We start from the raw sequence: 15,525 nt of genomic DNA, 5'->3' as shown, positions 1-15,525 counted from the left end.
AACTACGTTCGAAATGAATCAGTCTCCAAGCACACGAACCGGCTCGGAGTTTGTTTGCGCAGCACGGGCGGGCATCACCCCACCTGGGCCGCCATCTTCCTCTCTCACCAGTGGTGGGTGGCCATCACTCCGGCCTTCCTGCTTCGTTACAACGAAGAGAACAGTTGCAGGGACCTCTCGAAGCGAAGGCTGATAAAAAAACATGCGCTCGGAGTGTACCATATTTGAAATATCCTTGCGACACAAATATGAGACAAGCGTTTGCTGTGTTTTCCCCAGAGAAATCCAAAATGGCTGACAGATCTACCAAGCTGGACGGCTGCGAAATCTGTCCGGTCATATCGCCTGCAGAATTTCTCATGTATTACCTCATTAAGTAAAGAAGCAAACCACCCCCGTAATTCATTTCTGAATTGCCGCTGACCTGGGCAGACCAGCTTCAGGATATAAAGACAGCGCCAATTCATGGGTCCGTTTAACACGTTGTCTCTACAGTTAACAAGAGACCTAAAGATATCTACACTAAGTTCATTAGTTTAAGGAAGAGGTGTCACTGCTAGTTTTCCACTCTGTGTAACTGGGACACCCTCTGCCCCTTCTATGTACTTCGTGGGGATGCCGTTGGGACGAGTGAGACAATACGTCAACACTCTGACCTCCTCGGACAGCAGATCTATAAAAATGCAAAGGAAAGGTTCCCATCCATTACACACGTTCATGCTGGGTTTACGAGCACACCGAAGAGGAGAAAGCACCACGTAGTTCGGCGAGGTTGCTACTCGAGGGACAGACTTTGCATCTGGTGTTGTGACCGTGAGGTTTTTTTAAAATTTAAGGTAACTGAGAGAAGGTGAGAGGCAGATGCAAAATAAAACTGGAAACGCCCATCTGGCAGCTGCTCAAAGCACATTTTAAATAACTGCTCTCGACACCCAGGGCTGCTGGCCTGAGTCCTGGGGCGGGGGGGGGGGGGGGGGGGGGGGCGACAGGAGGTCTGTGAGGACCACCCACCACACCCCGGCAGGAAGGACGGGAGGCGGACGAAAGAAAATCTCCCCGGTTCCCTCTGGTTTGGTAGTTTGTGGATGGGAGTTATTTTTTTAAGGTCTATGACACTTAGATGAAATTAAATGTTCACATGTAACACGATCTATAATAACTAATACCTGATTCGTGCTCATAGCTCTTAAAGTACCTTTCACACACGTTGTTTTATTATTGAACCCCTTCAAGAGGCAGACGGCAGAATCATCTCTACATGACAGATAAGGGAAGGAGCGGCTGAAAAAGGTTTAAGCAGCTTGTCCAGTGGGACAGTTCACAGGGTTCAGAGCGGGAGCTCCAGCCACGGCCTTCCAACTCCAAACCCAACGCTCTGTCCTTGAAATTCATTCAGTCCACTAGTACTTATTGAGCACCTACTATGTGACAGGCACCGCCCATGATGCTGAGGGTTTACAACATGTGGCCTTTTTAAAGGTCAACTGTGCCTACCCCCCAAGAGTGTGGGCGTGATCCTCGGAACCACATTCCGTAATAAAATGCACGTTCTTTCTGCCAGAGCACTCTTTCCTGCCACGCGCTCCTGAGATTCGTCACAGCTTTCAAAGTTAAGGTAAAGAACAACCTTCTCTTTTGCAGGCTCTCTTGACCTGCCAGACAGCATTAAGCGTTTTTCACCTACCCAGGCTGACTCTTAGGCCGGCCTGTCTTCAAACGGACGGCTCGGGTGGGTCCTGCACCAGAGCTCTGACCCTGTGCCGGCTGTGGGCACCGAGGAGGCCACGGTGAGAGACCAGAGCTCCCCTCCCGACTCCCAGCCAGGTCTCTGCCCCAAGATAAGGCTCTTGCACCATAGGTCCTCAACACGCCCAGAGAGTGCCAGGCCAAGGACAGGAGGCAGGGCCAGGCCAGAGGTGACACTGCCTCTCCACACATCAATCGGCTTGGACGACACCTTTTCTATTTCCTTCAACTCCTTGCCCCCAACAGCAATCTCCAGGCGGCAGCAGCAATGTGCTCGTTGTAGTAATGTCTCCAGACCCACTCTTGGAGCCCCCAGGAGTCCGATCAGGTCTCCAGCTACCCGTGTCTCCCCGTGGTCCTCTGCCCCTAAGCCCCCCAGCCACTGGGTTGTCAGAATCCACATCCTAAATAGCAGATTGGGTCTCAATGACATCCTTTCCCCCAAAGCTAGATTTTATAGCTCTCTGGGCCTACAAATTAAAATCAAGATGCTCAGCATAGCACTCTAGACACTTTGCCGACCTGACAGCTCAACTCCCTTCCACTCAAATCTCCTTGCTACGCCGCAAACTGGCCGTACCTCCATGTTCTATGCCAGCACTCATGCTTTCTCTCTGCCTGAAGTAGCTGGCTGTCCCCAATCCACTCCGCCTGCAAGGCCGAGGACAACGTCCACTTGCTCTCTGGAACCTTCTCTAACCCCGCAGCTTAAGTGAATCCTTCCTATCCCTGTTTCCAAAGCGCTTTGTTTACACTACTTTTTTTCGTGTATTTACCATATGATAAATTATACGTCGGGGGGGTGGGGGGGAGAGGGGAACTTGGTGAACTGTATCCTTCCTAAGCATAAAGTGCAAAGAATTCTTTCTCCCTATTTATCCTTTTCCCGTCTGCACCAGATAGTAGGAGCTCAATAAATACACTGACTCAAACTCCTTCCTAAAATAAACCAATTAGGTGGACACGTGAGATGCCATTTGCAAACAGGCCAAGTGGAATCCCATTAAAGTCTTCCCACCCTCGAGAGAAAAGCAGAATCATTATATGGTGCACATATTGTGTAATACTTTCACCTTCAAAAGTCCTCTGTGAAAGAAAGTTAGACCTTTGTATAGCATAGCTATAGGCTGGTTTTTGTTCAGCTCTAGGGACTGCTGAAAATCTTCGTGGGCGGTCGCATAGTCCTACAGAAAGGAGAGCAAGGGAAAAAAAGAGAGTAGCATTCATTAGATATTTAGACATTTCCTACTTTTGATTGGTAGAGGGAAAAAAAAATCCCATTTCATTCTATGCCCTCTTCGGCTTTAAAGGGAACATTTCATGACCATAAATATCAGCTGAATGCTTATCCTATTCGTTGAAACAGTGGGTTTTCTTAAGAAAGTGATGGGGAAAATCCTGCAAAGGTTTAATTTAAATACGCTGTCTCAACTACAAAAAGATTATTTATGGTCTCTCTCCCCCTGCCCCTCCCCTGCTCATGCTCTGTCTCTCTCTCTCTCTCTCTCAAAAATAAATAAACATTAAAAAAAAGATTATTTATAAAAACAGTATTATTAAAGTCATAATCTGTCAGAGAAACTTAACAAATTATTTTCTGGTCCTAGCATCTTACTACACTGAACACTTCTAAAATGATCGTGCCATAGGTCAACCTTAACGTGTGTTATGCTGAGATTGTTTTCATACCCATTTTCTCTTGCAATAGAAAATTGTTCCTGAAGTTACGTAAACCCACGCAAATAATGGCGGCAATCAGAGATACCACTATGATGATAAAAGATAATCTTGCCAGATCTGGGTCACTGCCACCGACAAGCTACGGTCTGAGAAGCCACGTTGGTTCCAGTTATGGCTCTTGCTCCCCGAGGAAATTCCAACTGTGCCTTTCAGTTTCACAATCACGTCGGTAACATGTGCACCTGTTTCCCTGTGCTGACATGTGCAAAAAAGGCTGAAGTACAGTCAATGAACCAAATCTCTTCATTTTCTCTTTCTTTTTCCCCGAGTCTAGAATTAGTCACTGCTGACAGTTCAAACAAGACAATGTACTCTTGGTACTTAACGTTTCTCCGCTGGGTTCAATTTCAGCTAAAGAAAGTGCTTTTATGACTGTCTTGTGTCACAAGCATATTATTATGCAGCCCCGAACCCACATCTATCAAAGAGCAGCTTTCTGAAGTGAGCAGAAAAGCGAAGTCTCTATTATCACAAAAGAAACATTTCAAGGCAAAAATAACTCACCTCTGATATGAAGTACAGGGTCCCCCGGTGTCTGTACAGCCGTGCTGAGGGCTGCAGCTGAATAGCTTTGGTGAGATCATTCACCGCTTCATTAATTCGTCCCAGAGGGGACAGAATCTATAAACCCAAACATGTCATTAGCGGAGAAATCTTCCAGTGACAAACCCCCAAACTGCCAATGTTCTTGACTTTTCAATTCCACCTCACCACACCCCACTCACAAGATTACTTTCCCGGCAGCAAGAATCCTTGACCCCACATACTACGCAGTGAAGTTCAAAGTCAACAGGCCGAGGGGCTGCCAATCTTTGTCCCGCAGACAGGGAGGCTGACGAACTAGAACTACAGCAATGGCTTTGTCACGGTTTCGTGGTCTGGGTCACAACAGATGTCGCTTTTCTTGAAATGTGACCCTTTTTTTCTCAACCTATCCTTATCTTTCAAAACAAAATTTAGCATTTCAAAGTTCATCTGAAGGATGACTTTGAGCCATTAAGAGCAGAGAAACTGACAGACACAGATTAGAGTCCTTCATGGTCTTTAGCTATGACCTCTGTGGCACTAAGGGCTGACTGACAATCTAAGACTCCAGGTGTTTTGGGAGTCCCTTTGTGTTAGCTCTCAGCTCATCGGTCAAGATCTGCACGGCGGAAGAACAAAGGTCCGCAGGCTTGTTTGGGAAACCCTGGTGATGCAGCAGTCAGCTGTGTGCAGGTGACAATGACAACACAGAAGACAGCTGAGAATGCAAAACTACACCAAGAGGACGTGAGAAAATCCAAAATGGGTTATCAGGACTCATGCAATCAAGCTCAAGCATTTCATCCTGAGCAAATGTCCTGAAATTCGGGTTAATTTTGCTCTTAGAATATAGGTCATTTCCATCAGGTTCTACTACGTGGTTTCCTACTCTGCAGGAACCGAAAACCAGCAAAAGAGAGAGGATTCTGGCAGGCACATCACCAGTGGCAAGAATGGAAGCTCAGAAACAGGAAAGAAAGAAATTACGGAATATACACCTGAGAATTCAAAAAGCCTAGCAGTCTGGGGTTAGATTTTGGGAGAAAGAACATCCCTACCTAGTTCATAACCCCTATGTACATAACTGAATCACCACACCTCAGCACAATAATCAACATTCATAATAACGACCTGAGTAACTAAAAAAAGGTTGAATGATGCTCATTAAACACAGACTATCGCAGCAAGGATGAAAGAGAAAGATTTCTCATCAAATAATTTCAGACGTATGTAAACGGTAAGCTGTAATTTAGCTAGAAAAACCACTTTGTAGTGATATCGTTCCCAATGATGCCAGGAAAGAGGAATATCACTATATATATTGAAGATCATTGAAAATTACTTTTTGGATTACCAATATCACTTTTGGGTACACGACTAGCTTTTGAGTAGATATGAGAAGCTTTTTGAGTAGCTTTTGAGAAACTTCTGAAGCTGCTGAACAAGTCTTCTTTCTATGCACACTTAATGAATTCATGCTTTACCGTAACATTTTAACATGACATCAGAGTAATGGAGGGAAAGAGCATCAGCACCCCTCCCCAGAGCAGATATCACCAAATCTCACCCTAAATACCAACAAGGCTCTCGTGCAGTAACGAACAAATTACAGTCCCTTAACCCTTACGGTTACAATCCAAAATAGACAAGAGATAAGGAATTATATCATTAACTGAGAAAGAATTTTATTCAGAAACCCAAATTCCCAATAAGACATAAAATTCACTTTGTGAGACTGAACTATAACTTTAGACACTGTAATTTTGAGAATACAAACATCGCAAATACAGTTGTTAAATTACTAACACATTTAGTGTTTTCTTTACTTCTAAGTTTTCTCCCCCATAAGAGGAAACAAGTCATTTTTCCTTTAGTTCAACTATGAAATCCCATTATGTCAGATGACTAAAAGTTAAGTTTTAGCCAGTGTGAACACATTAACAAATTCTAAAGCATTTGATATGGTTAAATGAGCGGTAAAATGAAATCTGGGTAGTTTATAATTATATTATGCAAATGGTAAGAGGAACACGTTTTATTAAAAGGAATGCCTCACCACACGCTCCTTTTTCTGATCTGAATACCCTTTCTCCACCTTGTCCCCCAAGATGTGGGCTCTGATTGGCTCTAGCATCATCTGTTCAGTGAGGCCTCGGCAGACACACCCCCACCCTGCCCCTGCCAGCCTCCCCCAAGCTCTGACACACCACGTCTCTCTGTTCCCGAAGAAGCATTTCCTCTTCCCGTCTCCCATCACAAATACTACCTGGTATTTTCACCAAGTTATTTCTGTCTCCACTTCAAGTCCTAAGTTCCTTCAAGGTCTGGTTTTGGTCACCCTTACCTGCTCTATGTCTCTATGTAGGTAAGTACATCTCCCAAGAATTGTACATAAGCGTATACACACACACACACACACGCACGCACGCACTTGTAATGGTTATAAATTTCATTCTGACCAAACTGTCATACTGTTTGACTAAAGTATGTCATAGATAGAGTAAACATGAACACTGACAGTAATAGTACATGTTATAACCACATATTTTAATACTAAATATTACTATTAAATGTTAAATCAGGAGTATCTCTCAGTCAGTCCATAATTTTCTAGTAATTTCAACCACGTTTAAAGGCATAAAGTACCTATGGAGGAAAATGCAATAGATAAGGGAGCTTTAAAATGTATAAGTCATAAAATAATAGGAAAAAAAATCTGAGATTCAACTAATCCAATAACGACAGAGGGAAAAAGAAAACCGCACTCACTTCTGCTCGCTGTTCAAATACCTCTGGACGATCTGGTTCCAAGGTAATTACTCGGCTCAATTCGAACAGAGCAAGTTCAGCATTCTTAATGTCCTTGAAAAGGCATTAGCTTAGTATGAGATACACTGTTACTCAAAATCAGGTTCAATAGTTTTTCTGAAAAAACTAAAAATTTAGTAAAGATATAACTACTTAGAAGTAAATATGAACTTAGCTTCTAGATAAAGAGCTGCTGGTTTAAATTCAGTTATGATTATTTAACTCACTCAAGTCTACCTACCCATCAGTAGCCCATTAGACCTGGCTACATATCACAAGTTCCACTGATGGTAGGTTATTTTCTAAATTGAACCTATTTAAACACTGAATCAATGAATTTCAATGGATGAGTATGTGGATGGATAGCAGCATGCAAAATGATGCTGACCAGTGACAACATGGGGGTACAAAGGGACCGAGTCAGTGTCCGTCAAAACCCCTAAGCCTCCATACCTACGCCTTAGGAAGTCCAGGTAAGTTGTCTTTAAAATTTTAATGTTATTTTTATATTAGAAATATGAGCATGTCACTTTTACATTAAAAATGCATTAAAGATACAAGGAAATTTCATGTCGAGATATAAAATTAAAAGAGAGGAGAATTGGGAAGAAGCTCATCGCTGACAACTTCTGTCATTTATCGATGCTCTGAATGTAACACTGCTTCCTTCCTAAACACCTCTGTCATTCCCAGATCTGAGTTCGTTCTCAGTCCTCTATGTCTCAGAAGTATACAAATATTATATAAAATTTCACCAATAGGCCAGCACCTGATTCGTACAATTTTTTAAATTGGCAAAGACAAAAGTGATGCTTCTCCTTCAATCATCATTAATTTGAGTATTTCTAATATACAATAGGACAACAGAATAGTTTGTGTATAATATTCTAACTGAAAATACAAAGATCTGAATCTTAAACTATTTCCTTATTTACCATATAGTCTCAGGAAAATCTTCATGTTTAAACCATGGTGCCTTTGTTGCGTAAGATATGTCTATTATAACCCTCCTTCTGCATTCCCCAGAGAAATAAGGGGAAGAAGGTGAAAACGATATACTTATCTGGGGGAGAGTATAATACATGATAACAAATAAAAATAATCTTTATCAAAAAAAAAACAACCAAACAAACCCTTTTGGTCTTTTATCCAACCTTTAAAAATTGTGAAAGAAACTCAGATTCTAAGTCCTCCTGCACGATGCATCCCTAGACTCCACTTCTACCAATGAATATTTCTTGGGAATTCAGTTAAGGTCTCATACTTTCCTTGCTCTATGTCCAGCTCATCATGAAGTACAATTTAGGCTGGCAAGGCTGTCCTTTTAGAGCACATGGCAAGACGGACCCCCAGGAGCCCTGGGTAGAGATCCCCAGTCCCCCGCTCCCACCTTCCTGGCCATGTGATGTTGAGTACATTCTCTAAAACCACGTTCTCAGGCGGGAACTGGCGTGCCCCCACTGTGTGTCCGTCGGCACTCAATCAACAGGGAGCGGTTCTGTCGGAACCCTGGTCCAGGTCAGGTCATGTTAGGCACTATGGCAAGAGGAGCTATTCCATACTCACATGTAATCCCTTCTTTCCATAGGCTATCCCTCGGCCATAAATTGCACTAACCAGATCAGGCTCCTCCTAGTCAGACCAAAACAGAAACACGTCAAAAACTATAAACAAAACAAAACAAAACAAATCAGTTTCTGCGTAAAGCGCGTGAACGCCGCAAGCAACAAGCTCTAGTTTATGCTACTGCCACACATACGTCCACACGTGGTCCCCAACCAGAAGAGTCAGTGTGCTTGGGGCTCATTTGAATGAGACACGTGATGAAGGTTCTTTGCGTTAAAAAAAAATAATAAAGAGAACCAACATTAACGAGCCCTGTGCTAGTTTCTGTCACACGGTCATCTCCTTTAAAACATCCTCTCAACAACCCTATGACCCGCAGCGTCCGCGATCGTGTGCTCTGGGTGGGGAAACGGAGGCCTGGGGAAATAAACGGTTAGGCGCGAAGCACTGGGCAATGCTTCTTCCCAGTTTGTCCCCTCGCACAGTCATGAAATCATCTGAAAAGGGAAGAACCTCCCAGTGCCAACTCCATCGAGCAACAAGAAACGAGTCCACTCCAGAATCGGTTGGGGTGAATGCAGTCCTTTATGCTGTATGTCAGAATAGGAATCAGACCCTTTCTGCAAGCTGCCCCCTGATGGACTAGATGAAACCCTCCTCAGGCCCAACGACAGGGTCCTCTGCCTCGCCACCGGGTCCCCACAAACAGGTCAGTGGTATGAAGCATCCCACTTCCTGAGGGAAATGTCTCTCTTCTACATTTAGCCTCTGCAATTTCTACCTCTTCTCGGAATCCTTCCTCTGCATTTAAGAAAGAAGATAGAGCTTCTGGCTATATCGTCCGGGGTGAAACTCTTGATGCTGCTAAAGAATTGAACGGAACTGGGGGCGCCTGGGTGGCGCAGTCGGTTAAGCGTCCGACTTCAGCCAGGTCACGATCTCGCGGTCCGTGAGTTTGAGCCCCGCGTCAGGCTCTGGGCTGATGGCTCGGAGCCTGGAGCCTGTTTCCGATTCTGTGTCTCCCTCTCTCTCTCTGCCCCTCCCCCGTTCATGCTCTGTCTCTCTCTGTCCCAAAAATAAATAAAAAACGTTGAAAAAAGAATTGAACAGAACTGTACCAGATGAGGCACTTTGTAGACTAGTCTATCATTCGGTTTCAAATGTGACATAGGTTGTCTGCCCGCATTGCAGAAAAAGACACAGCAACTCCAACAATAACGAGAAAAAATAAACGAGAAGATTCCATATATTGGAAAACAAAAAAGACTGCTTGAAACAGAATCAGGTACACCCGTATCAAGCAGCAAACCGGTGCATCAGTGGCCTCAACCCAGCCGGCAGACTGGCTCACGGTGTATAAAAATGGGAAAAATTCAAGTAAACAGTGAAAGATCTCTAGCTTCACTTGAAAAATCAAAACATGCAGCAAAGACAAGCCCATATTTTTTGCATTCTCTCATGAAAAAAAAAAAAAAAAACTAGAGCTAAGTACTGGCGGCTTCCTTAGATGAGGGGTGTGTACTCATCAGTTTCCCGGAAGCCCACCCATCACCTCTACGTCACAGCAGTCCACTTTGCTCCCTTAAACCACTTCCCTGGCTCCAGACGGTTCTGTTTGGAGTTGGGATTTATAACTTATATGTGACTGGCATGAAGGGCTCCATGCTATGCGTTACATGGGAAAAAAGTCCAAGTTATAGCACTGCAGGGGAATGCCACTTCCTTTTATAAACAGTACTTATAAAAGATTTGTGTGGGTCCGTACGTGCACAGAAAAGAAGGCTCCAAAATGCTAACAGCAATTTTCTCTTGGGAGTGGGATTACGAGCTATGTTCCCACTCTACTTACTACTATCCCTTTTCCTTGTTCAAGACAAACATGTATACATTTATAGTCGGAAAAAGATGTTTTAAGTAATATGCGTTATAGAATATCGACATGTTTATTATAAACAAAACATTTTATTCAAATAAATAGTTGGAATACTTGTTATAAACTACAGCAAAATCTAGAAAATGAGGAAAAGCACAAAGGAGAAGGGCACCCCATAATCCTGCCACCCAGAGATAATAACACTTGAAACATTTAAATATCCTCCCTGGCTGGAAAATAAAAAAGGCAGGGAGTGGGGCACCTGGGTGGCTCAGTCGGTTGAGCGTCCGACTTCGGCTCAGGTATGATCTCACGGTTCGTGGGTTCGAGCCCCGTGTTGGGCTCTGTGCTGACAGCTCGGAGCCTGGAGCCTGCTTTGGATTCTGTGTCTCCCCCTCTCTCTCTGCCTCTCCCCTACGCACTCTCTGTCTCTCTCTCAAATATAAAAAAATAAATAAAAATAAAAAAGGCAGAGAGGCTAGTTTGGAGGGAGAGGGATACAGGCATGGAGGGAGAGGAAGAGCAGGGAAAACAGTTTCCTGATGAGGAATTAAGGTAAGATTGACTTCATGTGTTTCCATAGCAATACCACCTGCCAAGAGACAGAACAGTCCACAGAAAGTAGTACAGGCTGGGGCAGGGGGCAGTGAGCCCACATGGCTCTTCCCCTCTGAGGACATTCTCCAGTGAGAGGAACACCTGCTCTCAGATGTGTAATGTCTCAAAATATATGATCTAAGAAGCTTTTCTCCTAAAACTGAAAAAAAAAAAAATTATAACGGGCAAATCAGAAAAAAAAAAAAGTTTACGTAAATAAATAGTTCTTCTACTGAAGTGGCATCTCCATACACCCTATATACCTACAACAGCCACATTCAAACATACTGTGGCTCTAACTCATAGTAAAATGCCTTTTACGTCGTTACCCAGGATACACATACATTATGTCCGTGACATGCACGCGCACACACATACACGCATTAGAAATGAGAGCTGCACTAAGTCAAACCTAGTCTTCCTATTGACATGCAGTCTTCTAGTTTCTATTCTAGTGTGTTTCATTTTTTTAAAAGGTGTTTGTCCTCACTTGCCAATCAATTTCAGGCCCTACTAAAAGGCAGCAACTCACAATTTGAAAAACAATGAGATAACATCTAAATGCTTTGGTAGAAAATATCGGTCATTTTCTTGCCTTGTTCAGTCTCATCTCCTTCCACTTTCCACTCACAATTCGTACTCTGTAGACAAGTACTACTTCATAGCTCCCCAGATACAAGACGCTCCCCCAAGCTCAGCGTGCTACACATGCTAGTCCCTCTGCCAGGAACACTCACCCACCGCCTCAGCTCAAACACCACCTCTCCCCTGACTCCTTCCAGACTCCCCTGGAAAATAAATAAGCTCCTTTGCCTTGGTCCCTACTGTATACCGTACAGACATTAGTCATTTGGTCAACAAATACTTAGGGCCAGCTTTCAGCCATGTCTGGTTTCATGTGTGAGGAATACCACAGTCACCAAAAACAAAGACAGAAGGTAAGATTCTTGCCTTCTTGGAGTTTAGCCAAAGAATCGCAAACATAAATGTAAAGTTACATGGGTTCAGTAAGAACGAGAGTAGTAAATAGTGCTGTTAGCAAATGCATAAAGACTAGACACGGTTAGGAAGGTTTCCCCAGGAAGAGGTGCCTTGGATGAAATGTGTCACAGGTGAGGGCATCTCAGAGTAGCTGGTCCAGGCAGAGGGAGCCAAAGGCCCCAAGGCAAGCAGGAAGTATAGCATCTGCTCCAAGATGAGTTTGGAGAGGTAGACAGGGACGTTATTAAGGATTTTAATCTTTAAGCTAAAAACAACAGCAAAGTACGTGTGTGTTTTAAAGTGCAAAAGTGTACGTGTATGGATGGCGTGCATGTGTGTGGAGAGTGTGAGGTGATAAGCCAGACCACCATGCCTGCACCGGTTATCTGGCAGGTGACAATGGCTTGGCTGTGGTTTGACCAGAGGCAGGAGAAGCAGAGGGACAGGAGAGGTCCTTTGGGAGCTATCCAGAGAGAGTTGGTGCTGAAATCAGCAGCACACAGATGTGTGGAGCAGGCGGACTCACGTATGCCAGTGAAGAGGGTGCCACCCATTGATCCGGGCGGCACTGGCACACAACTAGGGATTCCTTCTCAGTTATGGGTAGGGGTGTGTGGAGGGATCAGGGGAAAGCATGCAGTCGAGTTGGAGCCTCTTAACGGATATAATTGAAGTCATTCTCTTATTACTTATTATACTGCATCTGCACATTTGTCACCCACGGTGACAATCTCCTCAAGGGAATGTATCCTCATGTTGGGATTTGTGACACTTAGTCTTAGCCTGACACGTGAGTCTTAATATGTAGCAGTTGTTAGTTAACAACAATCACTGGCCATTTTTTAGGCAGACAAGAAGATTTTAATGAGTATTAAAGACTATCAGATCAAAGTCAGCTTGGCCTGGCCTCCTCTTCTCATAGGGGGAGCAAGCAGATGACCTGGCCAGAAACAATGGGGTACCGTGATTGGAAAAAAAGGCAATTCATAGTTCCATAAGGCAAAGCAGGGTGACACGTGTGCCATTGGAATGGCTCCAGGTGGGCCACCAGCAATCACAGCTATAATATTTTATAGCAATAAAAGATTTCAAGCCTTTAAAAGATAGCCATTAAACAGTTTGTAACAGTTCAAATATCTGAACACTGACAACTTCCTGAATTTGGTCATCATTATTTTGGCCCTTAGGATTTTATATGTGGCTGCCACTGGCAGAGAACCCTACAGTGGCCCCACGTGCCTCACTTCCCCAGCCCTCCCTCTGGGTCACCCACGTGGTCTGATGCTTGTGGCGGTGACTTTCAGTTCTGCCAGTGACAGATAACAAGTTGTATCAATCAAGACGAGTAACAAAATCTATTATTTAACAACAACAGTAATTATACATCCTGCTATACTGTTTAAAAAGAAATTCTAGGGCACCTGGGTGGCACAGTCAGTTAAACATCTGACCCTTGGTCTCAGCTCAGGTCATGATCTCACAGTTCATGAGTTCGAGCCCCGCATCAGGCTCTGCGTGGAGCCTGCTTGGGATTCTGTCTCTCTTTCTCTCTGCACCACCCTTCCCTCCCACCCCCCACCACCGCTTGTGCGCTCACTCTCTCTCAAAATAAATAAATAAACTTAAAAAAAATAAAAAGAAATTCTAGAGGCCACTGGCTGGCCAACGAACTCACAAGTGTCAGTAGTGTTCTACATAAGGGGCAAGTCTTTCCCTAACACCATGAGAGTCTTTGGTCCAGTGAGTGGAGTTTGATAGTAATTCTTGCCACATGTAAAAAAAAAAAAAAAAAAAAAGTAATTCTAAAAAAAAAAAGTAAATTGAATACAGAAACCTAAATAGTGTGTGAATCTGTAAGGGATTATTGTGGTTGTTATTTCAGTTACAATCTAGTATTAAGAGGTCCTAAATTTAAAGGGCAGATTTTCTTACCTTTCTTGATTGATACAAGTTTATTATTTTGTCTATCATGGGCTTTGGATGTTAACAAGAAGTCAAAGATCTTTAAGAAATGTCATATAATGCATTATATTTTCAGATAAAAACCAATGTTTACTTCTAAAAACAAATTGGGCTCAGAATACCCATTTTTCAAAAGATTTTTGAGTCTACAAGTCTAATAATATTTACGTTTTGTCAAATGTTCAGCATTTTACTTTATTTTTTTAAATATTTATTTATTTTGAGGAGAGTACAAGCAGGGGAGGGGCAGAGAGAGGGACACAGAGGATCTGAAGCGGGCTCTGCACTGACAGGCTGACAGGAGAGAGCCTGATGTGGGGCTCGAACTCACGAACCACAAGACCATCATCTGAACCGAAGTTGGATGCTCAACAGACAGAGCCACCCAGGTGCCCCTAAGTGTTCTGAATTTGAAATGACTTCAATGAAAACTAAGATTTCAATCTTCCAATATTACTTACTTTATGCGGATGCACAATCATTGTATAATAAGATAGTTACATTACTGGAATCATGTACACTTAGATGTCTCAAGTCCCAAGACATCGATCTCCTTAAATTCAGAAAGGTCTAATTTACTATCCTCATTATACCATTTATAGAGTGGCTTTAAATTTTACAAATATTTATTTTTCCACCACCAAGCCTGGCCTTCTGATTAAAACTCAAAAGTCACTGGATCAAAGACAAATAAGTCAAAAAAGTCAGTGCACAGCAAGGTAATGAGGACTGAGTTTTGCCCGAGCTGCAGACCCACATACATAATTACATGAAGGATGTTCACAAATCACACAGAGAGGCATGTTTCCTATTTTGTCTGCTCGTGTGAAATAAGAAACATTTTTATGGATTCAGTTCCACCCGAAGCAGATGAGCTCAAGCCCACACAATTAATAACAAAGGCCAATGGCTTCATAAAACTTCTGTAGCACTTAGCTTACCGAGGCCCGCCTGGGGACCAAAGAAGCACGGGGAATGGTTCTGCTTTTCAAAAACACGGTCTTCGATGCACGGACATGCGGAAGGACACTCAGAGGGAGCACTAATTCACAAGCTTTTAAACCAAGAATTTTCAATGCAGTCTGATAGATCTATCAAGCTTTGAAATTATGCTCAGTTAGAAACCTGGATGCTTGAGGAGTTTTTTTTTTTCCTTCCTTTATAGCTGTACCAAGTACCCCCTAGTTAGAGAACTACTCAAATACCTCACGGCAACAGAAACTGTGGAAACATCTTGTAAGTTTGCCCCTCATGGTGCAGCTAAGAAAAAAAGGTTTAAAAGCTTTACATCAAAAGGTCACGCTGGAATTTAAGTAGCCCACATGCACAGATCCAAATTGCACATTAAACGATCTTATAAAAACGATAAATCTCATATAATCCAAGCCCTCATGGTCCCATTTGTTTTCAGCTTTCTGTGAAAGGAATCAGGTTCCACACTCTGCTGCTGGATACTGGAGGAGCTCACGGGCTGTCCAAACGAAAAGTCTTGTCAAGCGTTCAGGAGCTCAAAACCCCTGAAACGCTTGTGTGCAAACAGTTACCACTGCAGGTTTGCTAGAGGATGTGTGCTGGCTTACAGAGTTTCTGCTCGTGCAAAGGGTCCTGCAGGGAACAGGTGAACACCCACTGGTACGTACTGACAAAAATGGTCCTGCAGTGGTACTCAGTCCAGTCCTAACATGGACAGGGAAAGGCAAGAGGGCAGCATCCATGCAGCAGTGGTG

At 43.4% G+C, this 15,525-nt stretch overlaps 1 protein-coding gene and 1 pseudogene across 11 annotated transcripts in view; one reads left to right on the top strand and one right to left on the bottom strand.

The window, feature by feature from the left end:
• The window catches only part of TTC13 (tetratricopeptide repeat domain 13), a 79,788-nt gene that overhangs the window by 36,391 nt on the left and 27,872 nt on the right, over positions 1-15,525 (bottom strand). For 7 of the 11 annotated variants that reach the window (XM_042907439.1, XM_042907440.1, XM_042907448.1 and 4 more), the window contains 4 exons: positions 8,386-8,451; positions 6,781-6,873; positions 3,991-4,107; positions 2,820-2,930 (listed from right to left, as the gene is read on the bottom strand). In XM_042907439.1, the coding sequence (XP_042763373.1) occupies positions 2,820-2,930; positions 3,991-4,107; positions 6,781-6,873; positions 8,386-8,451 (387 nt within the window). The remainder of the gene's footprint in view (positions 1-2,819; positions 2,931-3,990; positions 4,108-6,780; positions 6,874-8,385; positions 8,452-15,525) is intronic. The other 4 variants (XM_042907441.1, XM_042907442.1, XM_042907444.1 and 1 more) reach the window with 2 other exon arrangements.
• LOC122202901 lies at positions 13,472-13,611 on the top strand (annotated as a pseudogene).

This window comes from Panthera leo, chromosome D2 (genome assembly GCF_018350215.1).
Source record: "Panthera leo isolate Ple1 chromosome D2, P.leo_Ple1_pat1.1, whole genome shotgun sequence".
Classification (NCBI taxonomy): domain Eukaryota; kingdom Metazoa; phylum Chordata; class Mammalia; order Carnivora; family Felidae; genus Panthera; species Panthera leo.
The sequence above is the reverse complement of the archived record's forward strand: the minus strand, read 5'-3'. Positions and strand labels throughout refer to the sequence as shown.